Genomic DNA, 22,428 nt, shown 5'->3' with positions numbered 1-22,428 from the left:
GGGCTAGAATTTTAAGTAATCAAATGCTTTAATTTTTTTAATTGAATTACCCGGGATAATAACACATTAATCCAAATTTATTCAAAATCATATATAAAAAAATTCATTTTTTTTTTCCATATTTGTTTTCTTCATTCTTACTACATTAAATTTTTTTTTTCCAAAAAACAAAAACAAATGGAAATGCAGTTTTCACAAATTTTTATTTTTTTTGAAAGTCAATTTTCACAAAATTGAATGAACATAGAACAAAATCAACTTTCGGATCATCGAGTTTACCGAGAGGAAAAATATTAAACAGAAAATTAATGCAACCTCTTATACTAATGATGAAAAATCTAAACTCGAATATATCGTAATAAATCGAATAAACACAATTCGATATAGAATCGCTAACATAGTTGATTTACTAAGCTTTCCTATGTAGATTATAAAACCTCAATGATCCGGATCCAATCAGAGAAGAAAAGATTTCACAATCCAAATCCAAATGCGTAAAATATGGTGATATGCTTTTGCTACCAAAAAATTGAGAGTGAATGCACGCGCGGCACTCTTGTTGTGAATATTGTGATATTTATGAATGTCTATATCCTTTGGTTGAGTGTAATGTATGGAGGTTATACATCCAAAAATAACTACTCTAATTTCCAATAATTCAAATAAACTATTTGAACCATTTGGATCGGGTCGGGCCAAGTATTGTGGGCGACCCATTATGTTATTTCTTACACAAATGAAAGAAAGTGGATAGATGTACAAGAAAATAATATCGAACAATCAAGGAGGTCATATATATATATATCAAATTTTAATTATATATTAAGTCATTAAATCCAGGGAAAAGAAAAAAATCTGAACATCAGAACTAATACAACAATGATCAAGCAAAAAATCCAAATACCAAAACTTCCTCCATCCTGGTGCATATCATTGCTCCATCCCAAGACTTCTTTTTTGTACCTATTATCCACTGAACCACTTCTACTTTTTTCAGCCAAACTAATGTGCGTTACAATGTGAGGAAAAACCTTTTCAAATGACTTCTCTCCAATCAAAAGATCAGAGTGGCCAAAACCATCTACCACAACTCTTTCATGCCTATAACTCGGCTGGTGCAGCTTCATGTACTCATTAGCAAGAAATGAAGTTTCTGGAGTAACAAGAAGCGTACGTGCTCCGGATATATAGAGTGTCGGTAATGGCATTCTTTCAGGGTGAACCATGTATGCGTTCTTGCCGTCACTGTCGAGTATGAATCCTGCCTTGCATATTTTTCGGAGGTGAGTGAATCCGGCCATTGGAAGACTCGTGACATTGATCTTGTTCAGCCAGTTGTGCATTGTGTGGCTTACGTTTTCGTGCCAGAAGGCGTTCCCAAATATGCCAGAGAAGACCTCACATTCATCGCAGGTGCACCTCTCGCAACGTGGGATTAGACGTGCTATTGATTTGAGGAGAGCTTGTCTGAAACTTGTGGTGGTTTTCGCAAGCAGAGGTAGTGTTTTGTTCTTACCTAGTATCGCCATTGACATCTGCAGCCATGTCAAAAATTTGATTGGTAACTATGTTAAGCGCACCTTTGTAAATGAGTAATAATCTTAGAAATGGCTTACTGGAGTTAGTGGAAGCCACATTTTGAACAAGGAAGATGTGGTAAGCTTGAAAAACATGGAAGAGTTGGTACAAGACAGAGAAGCAATTTTCTTTGCAGAGACGTGGCCTCCCATAAGTGCGATGTGAATGGCTACACCTCCAACACAATGACCGACAATGTGTACTTTCGCGGGTTCCCCGTAGAACTGAACGATCTTGTTGATAGCTGCAGAAGCATGAAGCACAGTGAAATATGTATGAACAGCAAAGAATGAGGCATTCAATAGCTTTATGGTATTTACCAGCTGGAATGTCATATCTTCCAATGTCATCAATTGAGAAACAGTTTAGAGAATATGAAGGATGCACTCTTGTCCTCAATAACCATACATCGTTTCCTTGTTTTAATATAGTTCTAACGAGATCGTTAGACTCAGTTGGTAAGCTGTAGCTTTCCGTTGAGTAGCCGTTAATAAGCAATACAGGATGTGGCTTTTGCTCATGCGTATGTGCTCCGGTACTTTTGCTACTTTTCCATTGCTGGCAAGAGATAATAAAGTCGTCCTCTGCTCGCGAATTCACAGCATCATGTAAAATTTAGAATTTTCCTATGAAAAATGAAGCCAAAACTCACTCAATTCATATAGGGTTCTGAATGCTTACTTGTTTTAATCTCATGAATCGTACTGTCTGGATAAGGGCCTGTTTCCAAGTCCTTGGAGGTGAAATCGAGGTGTCTTCCTCGAGGTTCTTGGAGGATATATGTCCTTAAAATAGATTGCAAAAAAAGAAAGATGAAACTTCTCTTGCTTCCACCTTCAAGACTCCATATGCTTTTCAGAAGCCCAATGGGTGAAATATGAAGCTTCCCTAGTAGATTCATCGGTTCTTGATCATTGTTTGTGATTTTTCTCAATGTCACATTCAATGTGGTGGATTCTCTCCATGCATATAGAGCTTGAAGATAAGGATTCATTATCTTTCTCCCTTCAAGAAGATATCTGCAAAATCAAATGATTTTCATTATTCATCACATACAATAAACTTACTCCAAATTAAACTATCTAACGCCATAATACTATCAAACCTTGAACCGGAAGATGCTGCCAGGAGGAGTTGATAATGCATATACTGTGTATATGGAGTTCTGATATCTGTTTTGCATAAATCAACTTCACCTCGAATAATATACATGTTATCTATCTCTATGGCCTTACATACTACATGTCCTCCAACTCTCCCTCGTAGAAGGGGGTGTGATTCCCCAGCAACCATGCCCGTTTTGTCAAGATTTCTCGAAAAATTTTCAAATCGTATTTTCAGATGGGCAGTACATGGCAAGCCACCAACTTGTCCTCTCATGGTTTCTTGAACCATTACTTCTTGTCCAGATCCAGTCATCTTACTAATTGGGAATGAACCTTGTTTTGCATGAAATATTCTACTTCCAATCAACACATTAGCATTCTGTACGAGGCGCCTGGATATGTGCTCAGCAGCCGTAGCAATAGTTAGACAAGGGTTGATTCCAACAGAGCAGGGAATCATTGATGCATCACAAATGTAGAGTCCGGGGTGCACCCCAGTTTGAGACGTGTTATCAAATACTTGACCCGCAGAATTGCACACACCAGACGAAACATCGGAAGAAGCAATACACCCGCCTAATTGATGCACTGAAGTGCTCCTATATCGTGAAATGAAAAGTGTTCCTCCCAGTTTCTTAGCCAGTTTCTGGAAAGCTTCAATCTTTCGTGGAAGCAGAGGATCGTGAGGTGGCTGAAAACGAATTTTGCAAGTGTTTTTTTCAAACGTGAGTCTCCCATTACTGTCATCATATCCCATGGCATTCAAAGTTATTTCTTGTCTGCGTTTGGAACCCATAAGATGCTTGATGCTTTCTATTATTTCGTGCAAGAACCAGCCCTCGGATTGCCATTTATACGTCAAACTTTTAATGACGAGGCGCGGATAGGCGGCTGGAATTACTGCACTCTGAATGAAGAGATGAAAATCATCAGAATCAGACCGGTTTCAAAATCTTGGCTGTCCCCTAACTTTACATAAAATTTGTCATTAATAACCTGGATAGTGATCCCCAATGAAGAAGTGTATGATGAAGAAATGGAGGGTCCAGGTCTTTCTTGAAAAGGAATCCTTGAAAACTGCTGTTTACCTAGACCAGATGCGTTCAAGGGGGCAGAGCTTCCGATCAAGTAAGCAACATTATTGCCATTGCAACTCAATCCAAAGCCAAGCTTTTGTGAAACTGATAATCCTCTCATTTGAGATTGAAAAAGTATTTTGGCTGTACCAAATACTCCAGCTGCGAAAAAGACAACTACACTTAATATATTTACAACATGGAAGGAAACAAGTTGTTGATAAGCCATCACCGATGTAAACGTACCCGAAATAATAACGATATCTGATGCAACATAATCTATTTCATTGAAAAACACAAGCCATTTACGCCTTCTTCGGGTTTTGAATCTTCCTTCTTCTCGGCATGGACTATCTTCATATCCGTTTCTTACAACATATTGAGCTTCACATTCTGTTTTTATGGTACATCCTGCCTGTAGCCAGAAAATTTACATTGAAATGAAGATGGATTAAACTATCTTTTTTTCTTCATGGATTGGGACCGGTGAACTCAGAAATGGCCAATGAATCTGATACCTGGATAGCAGAGTGTAAGTAATTTTTATCGGTAGAATTTTTGGCATTGTAAGGACAGCCAGAAAGGCAATTCCCACATGCGAGACAGTTCGCAGTCTCTGGATTCTTGCCGTCTTCATCGCTAAAATTGACGCTCAACTTAAGTTGAGACGTAAAATAATCTTGGTCGACCACCTCTTCCATGATCTTAGCATTCTGAAACATAAAAGGAAGCTTCTGAATCCTCAACATATCCGAAGCTAATGCCTCACACCTCTCCCAATCCATTTCCCAATCCTTGGGCCATTTCGCATCCCTTCGTGTCCTCACGGGTGCAGGCATCATAACTCCCGCGTTCACTAAAGAACCGCCGCCTAAACCGCATGCCATTGCTGCAAGAGAATCATCTTGTTGATACACCTATGATAGTTTTCGGTCGATCAATCCATCCGTATATATATCGAATAAGAAATTAAAGCATGAAAAGTCATGTGTAGAAAAATTAGAACAACCTGAAATAGAGCATCTTTTGGGCCAAAGTTAAGTCCCAAGTTGTTGTTTTCCACTCTGACAGCAGATCTAATCTTGAAAATGTCTGTTGGAAAATCCCCAGCTTCCCACCTACGGCCTTTCTCCATCAAACAAACATCAAAACCCGCGGTCGAAAGTCGACACGCAGCGACAGAACCGCCATATCCAGACCCAATAACAACCGCATCATATCCGGCTTGATCATTCCCAGTATCAAGGAAATCCTCCAAGTTCGATTTGTCCATTTTACGAGAGCATGTATTGGTCACTACCTGTCTTTTATATTGTTCTAAATACGACCAATTACATAGCTACTCGCGGCTTAATTAATTCAAAGACTTTTATTACGTAGCTCTCCACAGCCCGCAAGCTATAGCCATGTTTGTTGACTTTTACTAATATAAATTAGACCAGGTCTGATAAAATAAAAAATAATAATAATAAAAAATTTGACATGGTCAGCAAAGTACGAACCTTTAACCGGTCCGCCCGTGCCCGGTTCCGGTCGAGGTCGTGGAAGCGGCGGTCCGCTTCCGGACCACTCTTTATTTTTTTAAAAAAAATTATTTTTCAATAAATATTTAAAGAATAAAAAAGTGAATTAAAATAAGGTTTTGCAGAATTGAAGTTATATTTGGTTCTGTTTGGACATATACTTTAAAAACGTTTTTAGTGTTTTATAAGTCAAGAAAACTTAAAGAATGTGTTTGGATCAAATTTTTGTAAATTGTTCTTGAAAAATAGTTTTTAAAAAGTGTACTATAAGTATAGTTTTTAAAAAATATTTGAGAAGTATTTTTAGATGTTTTTGTAATTGAACTATGGAAGACAAAGAAAAACAATATTACTTTACAAATGTTAAATTTTTTTTATAGAATAGTTGTCCAAACACATATTTATTCTTTCAATAATTTTTAAATCATTTTATAAATTTTTTTAAAACAACACTAATACAAAATGTTTTATAAATATATGTGCAAACGAAACCAAAAACTCTATCAAATATTTCATTCTGTAAAAAAATATTACATTTATTCAATAAAAAATATATAACATTTCAATTTTCAAAATTCTTATATATATAAATATATATATTTTTTTTTTATGGGCAACTTGTAGATAACTCCTTAAATCAAACATAAGTTTCAATTTACTCCCTATATTAAAAGATTTATAAGGTTTATTTAATTTATTATGTTTCTGTCGTTTTAAATGTTTGTGTGACATGTTTGTTTTACAACCGTATTCTTTTACTGTGAATTCCATTTTGTCACAACAAAGTTTATTGTTTTGTTTGTAAGATTTGGATATTCTTTTATTTAATGTTACTTCATGACATTTCTTTGTTATAACGTCTTTAATAAATTTAATAACTCCTCCTAGTGTTTTGGCATAAGCACTAGTTAAGAATTCATCTTTACTATTTATTGGTATATTAGGTATTTTATTAAAAATACTTAATTTATAATGCTCTTTTTTATCAGCATCTATTAACTGATAATAGTTTGTTTCATAATCACATATAAATTCTTCTAGATAACATAGATTACATAATTTTATATTATCCAGAATAAAAATTGCTCTATTTTGTTCTATATTTTTGGCTACTAAATTAGCGTCATTATTAGAAACTCCTAAAAATTCTTGGTACAAGGCATCAACAAATAGTTCGAAATATCGATGTCCTGTCATTCCTTGTGGTAGATTAGTAATTATTAGGTTTTCAGCCCAAGTTCTTACTGCTCCTACCAGTGTCATTTTTATCATCCCATGAGTTAAAACTTGAATATTCTCACTTTTGTCTAATAATGGTATTAATTGAATTTATACTGATAGTTCATTTGCCCAATGATCTATCTTTGATTTTCTTTCTTTGGCTGTTGAACAACCTAAATCTAAGATATTCTGTTTCACAAATCCTGATGTTTTTGATTCTCTAAGAATATCTCTAACATCTTTATAAGATCCAGAGTATTGGTCTCTGTTATATTTAAATTCTTTATCATCTCTTCCACCACTACCTTTTACATTCGTTCGTAGATTTAATCGTGGTCTAGAATCATCTTCAGATTCTGATTCTGAAATATCCATATCTCTGTATTGTTCTGAGTCCTGATGTGAATGATATAATTCTTCTGTATTTACTCCTATTTGTTCAAAATCAGATGAGTCGGTTTCACTAAACATCTTCATACTTATGTTTGTCATAACTAAGGGAATTTCTATACCATGATTCAATTTTGAATGGTGGTTCTTCTTCCATTTTTCTTTTTCCTTTATCTATTGGAAGAACTTCTTTAAGATACTTTAATATTTCATTACTATTTCTTTCATGTTCAATTATTAATCTAGTCGTTGCTAAATCAATATATTCTTTGAAATTTTTCTCTAATTCTTGTATTGATAGATTGATCTTATTGATATTATTTTCTAAATCTCCTAGATCTTTTTCTAATTTTATTAAGGACGTCATTGCGATGAGGTTGATTCATTAACAATAGCTTGTTTAATTTTAAGAATATTTTGATTCATGGTTCCAATCTTTTCAAGAATATCTTCATCATTTCTAGCAAATGATAATGATCTTCTTGGTACAGACTGTTTTGTGATTTGGAGGTCATCTGAACTCCACCTTTTATAGGGATTTATTTCTTCAATAATGCTTTTCGAGGGTGTTCAATTCTTGTAATATTTTCAAATATTCTTTCAACAAAAATAGTTGGTTTTGTTGAAATTATTTCTGTTTGAGAATTATTACTTATTGCTAAACCGACAAAATAGTTTATATTGATCGGATGGTTTCCTGTTAACATAAGATTATTTCTATAAAAGTAATAATCTAATGTTAAAACGTCATTTATGTTTTTATCAAAAAGATATATATTGTATTGTGGATAAATACAAAATTTCATCTTTTTGTAACATAAGTTTCCTTCAATTTTTCCAAGGATAGAATCCTCAAAATTACGTATCCTTTTGTCACGAACTGTGATTTCAATTGGTGTATCTATTCTTTTTCGGTAGTGAGCTGATACTATTATTTCGATTCCTCCAATGTGAACATATTTCAGTTCAGATCGTTCTTTTTCACTGGCTTTTGCCATGATGGTATCAATATCTTGAGTTGTTAATAACTTCAGAGTATTAGACCTTGATTCGTTATTTATTTTACAAGATTCTTTTTTTGTACGAATCGAATAATAAATTAAATTTTTTCTAGGATTAATAAAATTTGAAATCTTGCTTAATATTCCTGGTTGGTTTATTAGATTTGTTTTTGAATTAGAAAACCCTATTTTCTGTATCTCAGCAAACTTATTCTGATTAAATATAATATTCAAATTATACTCTTGGTCCTCTTCAGATTCATCAATCTGACTATTTTGATTTGGAATTGTTACTTCTGTCATTTTAACAGATGATAGAACTTCTTAATTTTCTTAAGGATATTAAAAGCCTTTTTGTTGAATCTATCTGTTCTAATAAATTCTGAAAATCTTTGAAACTATCAATTGAAGATTGACAATTTTTAAGATGTTTCAAATTGTTTTCACAATTTTCTATATCAAAATTTATATTTTGAGAATATAAATTAAAGATATTCATTTTTGTATTTTCATACATTTTCCATTTAGTAAAAATTGTTAATTTTATTATTTTATTTTTGTTGATCGGATTTCGATAACAAAGTTTGTTCTTATTCATAACATATTGTTATGTCTTCAATTTCATCGTTTTCAGAAATTTGAATTATCATTTTCTAGTTGCTTGAAAAATGTTCTTTTTATGATTTTTGAAATAAAAAGTTTGGAGATCTTTTATTTTATTCCATAATTGATCTATTTGACGTAAATAATTTAGTAAGATTATTTTATCAAATAAATTTTTAATCTCAATATCTAAAGTTAATCCAGGCATTAATAATCTGCTTTATTTAACCACTTTGATACCAGGTTGCGGAATTCTTTAAATTCTTATGAATTTTCTCATTCATGGCTTTACAGATCTGATTCATTTATAACAGATAAATGTTTTCAGATTAGTTTGGTTCCATTCATAGGTTATAATTACAAATTTTAGTTGATAAATTGATTCGAATATAGTTAAATCAGAATTATTTAAATGATATTCATGAAATGTATCGTATTCATGATCATCTTCTATTTCAAACCAGTTTTTTATTATCAATCTTCCATTTCTTATAAAGGATGATGACATGATTAATGTATTTTGACTATTTCTTTAAATTAAGGGCTGCAGGAGATTTAGGAAGGTTACCTGGTTTGAATGAATCTTGGTTTTGAGCAGAGGCCAAATCCTTGCTTTCCCTTAACGATCACTTGATCAACTGGTACTTGCTCTATGGATCTCCAGGTTTACTCTAACTATGAATCTTCAATGGTTGGTTTCCAACCTTATCCTCTTTATGCCCTGCTTGTTTAGTTATTATCCATAAGACTTATTTTTGTTTCTGATTTTATGTTTCTTAGTTTCTGATAGTTTTCATACGTCTTGTATGAACCAGATTGTAAGAAACTTGAGAAGAGAGAGATACTCAAAATTCACTTCTCCATTTACAACACAAACATCTCCTTTTATAGGTGTGGAAAAATGCATACAGTAGTAAAAATAAAGGAAGAGGGGGATCATACTACATAATGGAAAACAGCTCATTTTACATCTGAGTGGATGCCTTTCACATGTGGTGTGGTCCACGCTTTCATTTGTTTTTACATTGTGTCATTTTTTGAATCACTGGTACATTCGGACCATTTCTTTATTGGTTTGTCTTCTTTGACAACTGGTTTGTCCTCTTTGACAGATGCTTTTTCTGTCTGAATGGGTTGGCAATGTCCACATTTGTGAGTGAAAATCATGGTTCTTAGTCTTTGACATAACATTTGTTGGGTTTCTCGGGTCATGTCAACTCTTGCTTCATAGATTGGAGCTTCAAATTGAGCTAACATGGCTTGTTCTTTCTTTTGGATTGTCTCCTTGTGTCCAGTGGTTAATAAAATTTTACTGGTTGCAAAATTTATTTTAACCTTTGAGTTTCCATCAATCTTTCCCGTCTTTGAGATCTCAATCAATGTCTTTATTCTTATCTCAGGAAGTGTTGAGATATCCATTACTGGTTTCTCTTTATTTAATCCTTCAAATAAAAACTTGTCTTTATTTTTTCGACATTGAATGTATATCATCGGCTGATAGAATTTGTCATTTTTCCAATCTGAAAGGGTTGAATGAATACTTAATGTTAACACTGGTTCGTCTTTGAAGACTGCTTTCTTGAACTGGATAATACTATTTCTCAGTTGATATGGAAATAGTTCTATCTCTTGATTGTTGGGACTGACTTCTAATCCGCTTAATAATCCATTTGAAAAGAATCTTGTGACTTCATGCGCTGGAGCACCTTGTAGTGTTCTTTCTCTTGATATGCTCTATGTGTCATAAGTTTGTAGCCAAGATCCTGCAGATGGTTTGGCTATTCTCAAATAGTTTAGTGTTTCAAAGAATTCAGTTTTGAGTTTTTCTGGAAAATTTGTTTTTTCAAAAATTGGTTTTTGTGGTCGCAGATTGACCATCTTTCTTTCTCTTGTTTCAAGGGCGCTTTTAAACGTCCTTTCTTCTTTTTCATTTTTCTCGGTGTTGGCTGTGACCACCGGTTCTTTCTTCTTTTTTTTTTCTTTTCCTTTTTCTTTTTCTTTGTTATCAGTGTTGGCTGTGGCCACTGATTGTTTTTCATTCATCTCCATTATTTTGTCAAATGGAGTTGCTAACTTGATTGGTGTTCTTGGTGAGGATGATGATGACGAGGTTGTCATCTTTTCTTTTATCCTCTGAATTTTTCCATTTATATTCTTTTTCCTTTGTTGAAGAATCTGAATTTCTTCATCTATGTCAATCAATTGTTCTTTTAATTGATCTAATTGCTCCATCCTGCACAAAAAACATATATATATATATATATATATATATATAAAATGGTTAGAAATTTAACTCTTTATTGTGAGTAATTCGGATAGTTTTATTATGCGTATCATTGCATTTATGAATTCTTTTGCAAGAATTGAACCAATCTTTATTAGATTGATTATTTTACTCATAGAGTAATTCATGTTTCTGAATATAAATCTCATTTCATCAATTTATATTCCTCATGCTTTCTAAGACATGTTCGGATGACTTGAATTCATAAAATAATTCATGTTTTTGAATATAAATCTCATTTCATCAATTTATATTCCCCATGCTTTCTAAGGCATGTTCGGATGACTCACAGTCATTTTCTGGATCACTTAGGATCTCTTTTGTTATTCTGATACTACAGATAGTATAATTTGGATGAAGTTCTCTAGTTAATGCGTCGGGTAATGAATTGTCCGTTCCTTTGACATGCTGGATCTCGAACTGATAATGATTCAATTCCAATTGCCATCTAATTAACCTTGCTGCATTTCTCCCTGCATTTCTTGATATTTTTCTTGTCTTGAAATATGTTAAATTCATATTATCCGTTTTTACTAAAAACAGTTTAGAAATAAGATAAATCTCATAATTTCTAATTGTATATATTAAAGCTAATAATTCTTTTTCATTTGAATGATAATTTAGTTGTGCACCTTGAAAAGTTCCTGATGTATAATTACATAATTCTTCATTATTCCTAGTAGCTGTTTTAGTAAGTTATTCTAAATTTCTTTCTCCTGTATAAGCTTTTAAACATGCTCCCCAGTATTCATCTGAGGCATCTGTTTCAATTATTATTATGTCTTTATTTGAAGGAAAATATAATTCGGGAAGATTACTAATTATCTTCTTTTTAATAGTGTCAATATAATTAGTATCTTCTTTAGACAATTTCCACTTATAGTCTTGTTTAAGTTTTGTCTGAAGAGGTTTTCTGATTTCTGCAAGTTTCTTAATGTAATTTCCAGAATAAGTTAATAATCCTAAAAATCTTCTTAATTGATCTTTATCCTTGATTTCACTAGAAAAATCGTGAATTTTCTTAAGTATATGCTGTTGTAAACAATGTTTTCCATCTTCTATTTGTAATCCTAAATAATTTATTTTTGTTTTAAACAATTGTGCTTTATTTTCAGAAAGTATAATTTCATCTTTATGACAAATATCTAATACTGTCATGAGATCTTTATAATGTTGATCTAGTGTTTTTGAATAAATTAATATCTCATATATATAAACACAACAAAAATCTACATATGATTTAAAAGATTCATCCATATATCTTTGAAAGATACCTGGTGCTTGTTTAAGTCCGAAAGATAATACAGTCCATTGATACTGTCCTTTTGAACAACTGAATGATGTAAGTAATTGTGTTTGTGGTTCTAGCTGAATTTGCCAGAATCCTGATTTACAATCTAAACTGGAGAAATATTTCATTCCTCCTATATAAGATAGTAAATCATTCTTGTTTGGGATGTAATATCCATCCATAATTGTTGCATTATTCATTTTTCGATAATCAATTACCATTCTTTTCTTATCAGTGTCTTTCTTACAGACATAAAAGGCTGGTGAAGAGTGTGGACTCTTGCTTGGGATGATTATCTTAAGTTTTAGTAATTCTTGAACCTCTTTTTCGAATATTTTTACATCATCCATGTTGCATCTTCTTGGTGCTTCACGGATTGTGATATTAGGGTCTTTAAGTTTTATTGAAGTAATGAATTGTTTTCTTTTCTTAATTTTGTCCTGAGGATTTTCAGAACAAATATCATGAAATTTCTTCATGATTTCTTTTTCATGATTAATTGTTAAAATATTCTCTATTTTTAGTTCTATTGGATTTGTATTTCGTTTATGAAAATTCTTTGTAAATCTTTCATTTCCTACACGAAATGCTGTTCGTATTTTAGGAATATAAATCATTGATGATCCTTTGTTTAAAGTTATGTGATTTTCAAATTGTGTAAAAGAAAGATATTCTCTTAAAAAGTTATTTCCTATTATAATGTACATTCCTGATTCTAATTGGTATATAATGGGTATTACAAATTTTGTTTCCTCATTTTCTATTTTTAATTTTTCTGCTACTGTATCAAGCATGATTATTGATCCATCTCCTATTCGAACTTTTAATCCTTTATCATATTTCTTCCAATAATGATTTGGAAGTATATGTTTGCTTCCTAAACACATACTTGCTCCTGTATCAACATAAACATGTATATGATATGGTTTATGTTCTTTGATTTTAATTTGAATTTTTATATATATACTATTTGGATTGGTTTTGTTTTTATTATTATTATCCATTCTCTCTCTCTTTTTTTTTTTTTATGAATTTTAAGAGATAAGTGTATAATTGGTATTTATAAACAAAAGTTTCTCTCTCCAGGGAGTTGAAAGTAAGTTTTATTTATGTAGGGATTTATAAATAAGTTAAAAATTGGTTTAGGGAGTGATTGACAATTAACCCCTTTTTTATTATATTATATATATATATATATATATAATTTTTTCAAAAATCTAACTCGTATTTCATTATATTATATTATATATATATAATTTTTTTTAAAAAAATTGACCCGGTAGGTCGACGGGTTTGACACCCGTAAACGATAACCGAACAACCTAATGGTCGGTTCGATCACGGTTCTGGGTCAAACTAGATGACATAGTTAACCGGCCCGTTAACCACAAGCTGGTTCCGGGCTAGGTTAGACCCGACCCTTGACCAAGTCTAATATAAATGATATCTATTGCAGGCGATATTGTTTTTTCTTTTTTAAAAAAAATTATTACATCCGCCAAATAACTTTACAACTTGTTTTAGAGCTTTAAAATCCTGTTTTGTAAATTTAAAAAAAATGAGCTTCTAAATTGTGAAAATAAGTCTTTTACTATTTATAAGTTGTTTTAAATTGCTAAAAAAAAATTTGTTTTAAAACAAAATGGATAGCTCCAACTTTAGTTTTTAAGATCTTATTTGAATGTATTTTAAAAAACAAATTATCGTTGTATATTTTATAATATCTCAAACACACTACCGAATACAATAATAATAATATATAAATGTTTTATCAGCCAATAATAATAATAATTATTATTAAAATAATAATAAATTAATATTAATAATTATAATTATAAATATAACTACATAAATAATAAATATTATTATTACCTAAATATTATTATATAATTATTATGATAATTAACAATAATTAATTAGTTACCACTACACTATTATTGTAATACCCGAAAAACAAAATCCATAAATTTATTCTTGATTTTTAAAGGAATTTTTAATAGATTTTAAGATAATTTATTTTATTATTACGACTTAAAGGTTATTTTTAATTAAATGATTTTATACGTTGTGTTAAATGTTTTTATGGTTTTACATTCTTTAATTATTTTAAAATTATGATTATTTTTTATGATTTCACGTTTACGCCTATCTTATTTTAACAATTTTGATTAAGTTAATGATTTCAGTTTGATTCTGGACACGCGGAACGAGGGTAGCTTACAAACGAGGTGATAAAGAATATTATTACGAGCATTTTAAGTATAATATTGTCATAGTTTCATTTTAATCATCGAGAGGGAGAAATTTTATTAATTCGAATTGTGACGTGTTGGACTGACTCAGTTTTATATAGTTAATACACTGGTTGTATTAAATCCTCTATTATCCTATCTATCTACCATGTTCTCCACCCCTTAAATGTTGTTCCCTTCCCTTGACTTTTTTCCCGCTTTCACTACACGTTTTCCCCTCTCTACTCACCATCATCTTCATTTCTTTTTCTCCCTTCTGTTCTTCCATCGGTTTTTTTTCATCAAGATAAGCCATAGTTCCAAATCTCGTTCGTGTTGTGTAACGCTAGTTGCCAAGACTCCGGATCAACTCCATCTTTGTTAAGGGCAAGTATTTTAATGTTTTTAAACTACCATTTAAGATATAGTTATTTTGGAATGAAATGATGTGTGTTGAGATATGTATGCATGATTTTCAAAAATTTCAAGAGTCTGAAGTTATGATTTTTACGAGATCGTGAAGCGAAAGTCGTTCTTGTCTAATTCTTGAGTTGATTCAAGAGATTAATGTTTTTTAAGTTTTAATGTGTTCTTGAAAGTTTAAAGAATGTTTTATTCAAATTATATAGCAAGAGTATTAAAAAATATGGTAGTTTGAAGTATTGAGTTAGTTTGAGTTAAAACTTTGAATTGTGACATGCGTTCGGTGGCACCGGATTAGCAATCAGAACTTGAACCGGAAGATGTTGCCAGGAGGCTGAGTTGATATTGCATATACTGTGAATATGGAGTTCTGATATCTGTTTTGCATGCATAAATAAACTTCACCTCGAATAATATAAATTTCATCTATCTCCATGGCCTTACATACAACATGTCCTCCAACTCTCCCTCGTAGAAGGGGGTGTGATTCTCCAGCAACCATGCCCGTGTTGTCAAGATTTCTCGAAAAATTTTCAAATCGTATTTTCAGGTGAGCAGTACATGGCATGCCACCAACTTGTCCTCTCATGGTTTCTTGAACCATTACTTCTTGTCCAGATCCAATCATCTTACCAATTGGGAATTGCATGAAATTTTCCATCCAACAAACATCAAAACCCGCCGTCGAAAGTCGACACGCAGCAACAGAACCGCCATATCCAGCTTGATCATTCCCAGTATCAAGGAAATCCTCCAAGTTCAATTTCTCCATTTTACGAGAGCATGTATTTGAAACAACCCTGACTCAACATAAGTAATAATTAAATAAAACGCGGATTTTTCAGAAAATTATATAAAAATTTTGGCATGACCTATTTGTTTAAGCGAAAACCTGCCTGTCTCATACAGCAAACAAAATAAAGTGAAAAAAAGAAACAACCGACGACACAAGTAAACTAAACCGAGAAAAGAACGAGAACCCAAGGAAGAGATTCGACATAACAAATATCCAAAAGTGCTTAAAAGTCTAATGTTTATATGCACCAAAACAATTCTAACTAAACATTGCATATACATTTGACAATGGTTCATAACATATAAATTCTAATAACTATGCCGAAGACGAGCATAGGTCGGAGGGATATGCCGTGGCCGTATCGCAATCCACTCGATAGTCTTGCCCCTCCATCTAAATTAAATACTCCTCACCTGAAAACAATAAGTGTAGTGAGTCTGACTCAGCAAAAATATGGGGATAACGAGTACTACGTAAATACAAGCACACTAGCTAAGGAAAAATTCTTGAAAATGTGCAAACACCAAGCCAAGGAATAATCTAGGAAAAAAAAATCGAACATGATGCTAAAAAAAAAACTCTGAAATTTCGAACCACCATGCTAGATAAGGACAGCTGGAAATTCGAACACAAGCTATATAAGAAAATCTGATAAGTGTTCGAACACAAGCCAAGCAAAAGTCTGAAATTCGAACGCCTAGCATCAATGAAATCAGCATTCCCATTCTTGTACACTTCAAACCTCATCAAACATTCATGATATCTTAATTTCTCAAGCAAGAAAGCAACAAAAACTTGAACCAAGAGAAATCGAACAGGGCCTGAGTTGAAATCTCGAACAGGGCAGAAAAATCAACACAATAATTTTGAAAAACTTCAAAAAATGCAACACATAACATAATAATTTACTAGGTGAGAACAAGAAACCATAATCTTGCCTATGCTAGAAAAATAAAGAGATGAAAGAACAAGCCGCTGGCCGATTGAAGCTCGGGAAAACAATGATGGAATCGAGCTGGAAATCGATCTCAAGGAGGAGGAGGTAGCTTCGACCAGCTCGCCTAGGAGGTGCTTCACCGGAGAAGGAGGAAGATGGAGGAGCTGCGGCGGCTATGGAGGTGAATAGATGGATGCCGATGGTTTCTTGGAGAGAAACAGGGAAATGTCGTGAGGTGTGTGTGAGTAGGCGTGAGATCACACATTGATTTGGGGCTAGGGTCATGTATTTAAGTTTAAGTGTGTAAGTATAGGTGTATGTATAGGAAATATGAGTGTATGTATTTTAGGAAAATATGCTACACACTTTATTAAAAGTGCTACCCACAAAATTAGAAATTTAGGCCTATGAATTAAAATGCATTAAAAAAAATATACAAGCTTGAAAATCCAAATTTAAAATATTAAATTTGATTTTACTAGTCCGAGAATAAAAATGCTAATTTTCGCAAAAGTTAAAAATAATAAATTCTAATGCGCGGGAAAAATATAATATTTAGGCAATTAATACATTAAATATTCTGATGTCACGACAACGAGTAAAATATTTAAATAACGATCTGAGCGATTAAAATAATTTAAAAAAACTAGACTAACGTTTAAAAGCAATTTAAATAAATACACAAGTGAAAATAAAAATCTTTAAAATAATTTGGACAAATAAAAAGAAAGGTTTGAATAAACAAGTCTAAAACATTTCAAATGATTTAGACAATTAAAAAGAATTTAAATAAATAAGCTATACATTTAAAATAACTTAAAATAATTTAAAATAAATAACCGCTAAACTTAGGCTAATTAAAATAAATAAGTTGGACACTCGAAAATATTTAAACAAATAAGCTAAATAGTTAAATAATTTAAAAGCATAAACTAAACAATTAAAAATCATTTAAATATGCAAGCTTAAACCTTTAAAATATTAAAACAATTAAATTGCATAATAAAAATTATTTTGAAAAATAACCTTAAAAAATTAAAAACATTAATTAAATAGTTCGTACAATAAAAATCATTTGAATAAGTAATAAAATATTCTATTAGCACGCAATTCAAATAAGGAATTTAAATCAGATAAACTTTAAAATAAAAATCCTAATATTTATTAAATTTAATGCATGTGATTTAGTAGATTGAATTTTAGGCGTCACAGTATTGGTCACTACCTGTCTTTTATATTGTTCTTTATACGACCAATCACTAGCTTACTTGCGGCTTAATTCAAAGACTTTTATTACGTAGCAAATTTAGACCTGACCTGATTAAAAAAAAATAAATATTGACATCGTCAGCAAAATACCAACCTTTAACCACCCCGTCCGTGCCCGGTTACGTTCCAGGTCATGGAACCGGTGGTCCGCGTCGGGACGACCCTTTAATTTTTTTAAAAAAATTATTTTTAAATGAATATTTAAAGAATAAAAAAGTGAATTAAAAAAAGTTTTGCACAATTGAAGTTATAAAGGTTATGTTTCGCTATGTACTTTAAAAACATTTTTAGTGTTTTATTAGTCAAGAAAACTTAAAGAATGTGTTTAGATAAAATTTTTGTAAATTGTTTTTGAAAACTAATTTTTAAAAAGTGTACTACAAGTATAATTTTTAAAGAATATTTGAGAAGTGCTTTTAGATGTTTTTATAATTAAACTATGAAAGGCAAAGAAGAAAAGCATTATTTTACAAATGTTAAATTTTTTTTTTATAAAATAGTTGTTCAAACACATATTTATTCTGTAAATAATTTTTAAATCATTTTATAATTTTTTTTAAAATAACACTTTTACAAAAATATTTTATAAGTATATGTCCAAACGGAACCAAAAACTCTATCAAATATTTCATTATGCCAACAAAAAAATCTATTATATTTATTCAATAAAAAATATATAACATTTCAATTTTCAAAAATCTTATATATATATAATTTTGTTTCTTATATATATATATATATAATTTTTTTTCAAAAATCTCACTCGGTTTTGATTATATTATATATAATATTTTTTTTTAAAAAAATTGACGTGATAGGTCGACGGGTTTGACATCCGTAAATCATAACCGGATAGCCTAATGGTCGGTCCGATCACGGTTCTTGGTCAAACCAGACCTGGTTAACCGGCCCATTGATCACAAGCCGATTCTGGTCCCGGTTGACCCGACCCTTGGCCAGGTCTAATATAAATGATATCTATTGCAGGTGATAGTGTTTTTTTTTAATAAAGTAATTACATCCGCCAAATACCTATACAACTTGTTTTATAGCTTTAAAATCTTGTTTTGTAAGTTTTTAAAAGATGAGCTTATAAATTGTGAAAATAAGTCTTTGACTATTTATAAGTTTTTTTAAATTGCTCCAAAAAAAAATTTGTTTTAAAACAAAATGGATAGCCCCAACTTTAGTTTTTAAGATCTTATTTGAATGTATTTTAAAAATAAAAAATTATCATTGTATATTTTATAATATATCTCAAACACGGAAATGTCGATGCCACCTTGAGGGTAGTACCCTCAAGGTGGTGTGTCAGTTTATGATTGGCTACTCATGTGGGACCCACAAATATAGCCAATCACAAACTGACACGCCACTCAAGATGGCATCGACTTTTTCCTCAAACACACTACCGAATACAATAATATATAAATGTGTTATCAGCCAATAATAATAATTATTATTAAAATAATAATATATTAATATTACTAATTATAATTATAAATATAACTACATAAATACTAAATATTAATATTAATACCTAAATACTATTATATAATTATTATGATAATTAATAATAATTAATTAGTTACCACTACACTATTGTTGGAAACTAATGCGGGGAGGGAATTAGGTTCTATTGGCAACTTAGAAATTTAAAATGATTTTGCAAAAACGTAAGCGGAAGACTTAGAAAAGTCTAATATAAATGCAGTAAGTAAATAAAGTAAATGACAGAAAGTAAATAAAGCGGTAAATAATAGAGAATATGTTTATGGAAGTTCAAAGATAAATCGTCTACGTCTCCCCTTCTTGGTTAAGATCAATTAAGCAAGGTATTACTAGCACTTCGTCTTGGCCTTGATGGCTCCAAGTAAGCCGATACAACAATAACACGATCACCGCATCTCTTGGACTTGAGGGCTCTAAGGATAGCCTTAAAAAAAATTCAAAACACTTGGCCTTAAGGGCTCTAAGGATAGCCACAACAACTCGATAAACTCGGATTCACAATCGAGTATACACAACAATGATTTTCAAGCACTTATACAACTCGATACAAATTTATATTGAGGGACTTTGCAATGGTCTTGAATAATCGTTCGAATAATGCTTGAATGCTTGAGAGAGTTGAATGGTTGTGTTGTGTTTGAAATGGCCTCGGAATTCTTCTCTTTATAGTGTTGAATCGGGTGAGATCGGACCGTCCGATCAGGGCTTCGGAGCCTCCGAACTGTACTGATTCAAATTCAAAAAAGTGCCGCTATGGCACTGTTCGGAACGTCCGAACTGGAGATCGGATCGTCCGATCGGTTGCATTAAATTCACTGTTTGGAAAATTTCATCTGACAAAATCTATCATCGCCATAAAGAGATCGGATCGTCCGATCATGACTTCGTATCCTCCAAACAGGTACTTTGTGGCCTCCGATCTTCACTCCGAAGAATATAAAAATGCTGGAAATACTTCGAACTATCCAAACAGGATCAGAGCGTCCGAACTCCTGGATTTCGTAGCCACTGAACCATCCTCCGAACATTTAATTAATTCATGGAAATCTTCGAACCGTCCAAAAAACCATCGGATCGTCCGAAATCGGCCTTCGCAGCATCTGAACTAGCTTCCGAACTATTATAAAATTCCTGGAAAATCATCGGATGGTCCGAACCATCTTCGGACCGTCCGAAGTCTGCAATTGCGAACACTTAAAATTTTTCTTTAATTTTTGTCTATCGGTACTTGCTTTCAATATTTTTCTTTGACAAAATTTTTTAATATATGCAAATTTCTCACTTTAAAATATTAGTAACAATTAACCTAGTTTTGTAATTATCAAAACATAATATTTGAAACTTGTTAATGCATTAAAAACATTAATATCACAACACGAAATTTGTATGCGTTTAAGGAATAAAAATCTCAACTTTTTTGATAATCACAAAACTTGGTTAAATAGGGTTAATAAAATATGCATTAAAATAAATAGCATAAACATTTGAATAACTTATAAACAATTAAATAACACTTAAACAATTAATCATTTAAGTAAATCCTAAATATTTAAATAAGACTTAAATAAATATTTAGATAACTCCCCCTCAAATAAGCAACATATTTTTAACAATTTAATTAATTTATTTAACCAAATTTATTCTTCCCCTTTTTGCGATAATAAAAAAGATTAATGATTGAAAAGAGAGACAATAAAAAGGAAGCAAATTTCATTAAACAACTAAATATTACATTTAAAAAGACAACAAATAAAAATTACAACTTAAATGCAATAAATATAAAATCTAAGAATCGTCTTCATTCCGTGGCGGAGAATGAGCCATGAAGTGGTCAAATCGTGACTCCAACATTGTAACTCGAGTAGTCAGAGCATCGATAGACGATGTAGAAGTGGCGAAGTGACTGACCAATCTACCCTCAATGCGACTAACATTCGTCTCTAGACGATGTAGAGTCTCAAAAATACGATCGAAAGGAAATTGATTTAGAGGAGTTGGAGGAACTTCAGGAAGAACAAAAGGAAGATCACCAATATTGGTTGGACTATGGTGACAACTGGAAGAAAAAGGAATGTCTTCAGGAGGATGTCCAGAAGGAAATCCCTTCAACTGAACAGAAGGACGAAGACTCGAATAGGGAATGAAAAAGTATCTAACAGGATGAAATTTAGAAAAGGCACGAGTTGGGTCGTCAACCCAATGAGAAAAAACAAGATTCCAAGTTATATCCATATCTTGGTGATAGTGGTATGGTTGAAGATGTGAGAATCAAGAGTGGGTAAATGTTCCACGCCATCAAAAAAATGTTGAAGTGAGTCAAAATTCGATTAATGAAGCGAGCAAAAGGAAGACTCATTCGCTTCGAATATTTAGCCATATTATGCATAACCTGCATAACAAAGCTAGGAAGGTTGAAAGGACGAGAGGAAACAATATGAAAAAAAAACATAAAGGTCGAGATATTTTAAGGTGGAGGTGTCTACATTGCGAGGAATGATCGAAGTAGTAATAAATTTTTGGACAATTTGAAAATCGGGACAGATATGTTTGACTAAAAGACGATCATCTGCGGCAGTGACCGGACGACCAAGGATAGTAGATAAGGCCAAATCACGATCAAAAGTAGGATCGTTTTGAGGCCATCGCTGAGAGAAGAAAAGACTTGGTCCGTTCCTAGGAATGTCGAACCCCTCAGCGAGATCAGCAGAAGAAAAGCGAATGCGCCAACCCTAAACAACTGTGACAATTTGAAGATCACTGCCCAATTCGAGTTCAAGGTTGGCGTAGAATTCGAAAAAAAGAGAGGGAAAGATGAGATCAGGAATGGAGGGAAAGAAAAATGATTCCCAATGCTGAAAGGTGATAAAAGTCAGCAAGAGGAGATGAGATTGGGCCAAGAAGTTGTTATCAAGAATACAGCCAGGGAGAATTGGGCGAGATGGGTAGTCATCAAGTATAGGGCGAGAGATGGTAGGTTGGTTTGGATCGTGCGATTGGGCTTAAAGTCGGGGTCGAATGTTGCGACTCGATCCCCCAGCTTTGATATTGCGATGAGGCATTTTTGAAGGCTAATTTTCGAGTAAAGAGGAGAGGGAAAAAGATTTTGGAGTGAATAAAATCGGAGGGTCCGAGGCCTATTTATAGGCGAGGGATCGGATGGTTTGATCCGTGTTCCCGAGGGATAAGT

At 32.1% G+C, this 22,428-nt stretch overlaps 1 protein-coding gene and 1 long non-coding RNA gene across 2 annotated transcripts; both read right to left on the bottom strand.

The window, feature by feature from the left end:
• Positions 1 to 798: 798 nt before the first annotated feature.
• On the bottom strand, positions 799 to 5,061 carry LOC140890797 (uncharacterized). The gene is made up of 9 exons (XM_073298853.1): positions 4,770 to 5,061; positions 4,279 to 4,677; positions 4,007 to 4,175; positions 3,681 to 3,922; positions 2,684 to 3,591; positions 2,260 to 2,597; positions 1,899 to 2,162; positions 1,617 to 1,822; positions 799 to 1,535 (listed from the first exon to the last, which is right to left on the bottom strand). The coding sequence occupies exons 1-9, from the start codon at positions 5,031 to 5,033 to the stop codon at positions 831 to 833; spliced, it is 3,495 nt and encodes a 1,164-aa protein (XP_073154954.1). The 5' UTR covers positions 5,034 to 5,061; the 3' UTR covers positions 799 to 830.
• Positions 5,062 to 15,660: 10,599 nt separating this feature from the next.
• LOC140892990 (uncharacterized) lies at positions 15,661 to 16,726 on the bottom strand. The gene is made up of 2 exons (XR_012152968.1): positions 16,462 to 16,726; positions 15,661 to 15,936 (listed from the first exon to the last, which is right to left on the bottom strand). It is a non-coding gene; the product is annotated as an uncharacterized lncRNA (long non-coding RNA).
• Positions 16,727 to 22,428: the final 5,702 nt, after the last annotated feature.

Source organism: Henckelia pumila, chromosome 3, assembly GCF_033568475.1.
Source record: "Henckelia pumila isolate YLH828 chromosome 3, ASM3356847v2, whole genome shotgun sequence".
NCBI lineage: Eukaryota > Viridiplantae > Streptophyta > Magnoliopsida > Lamiales > Gesneriaceae > Henckelia > Henckelia pumila.
Note: the sequence above shows the minus strand (reverse complement) of the source record. Positions and strands in the feature narration are given on the sequence as shown.

What these genes read in the sequence shown, in the direction of transcription:
- LOC140890797 (XM_073298853.1), bottom strand. Translation starts at nt 5,033, where the DNA reads ATGGACAAATCGAACTTGGAGGATTTCCTTGATACTGGGAATGATCAA. An exon ending in CATTGGGGATCACTATCCAG is followed by an intron (nt 3,592 to 3,680) that starts GTTATTAATGAC and finishes CTCTTCATTCAG; the next exon opens with AGTGCAGTAATTCCAGCCGC. An exon ending in TGTGGCTTCCACTAACTCCA is followed by an intron (nt 1,536 to 1,616) that starts GTAAGCCATTTC and finishes ACATGGCTGCAG; the next exon opens with ATGTCAATGGCGATACTAGG.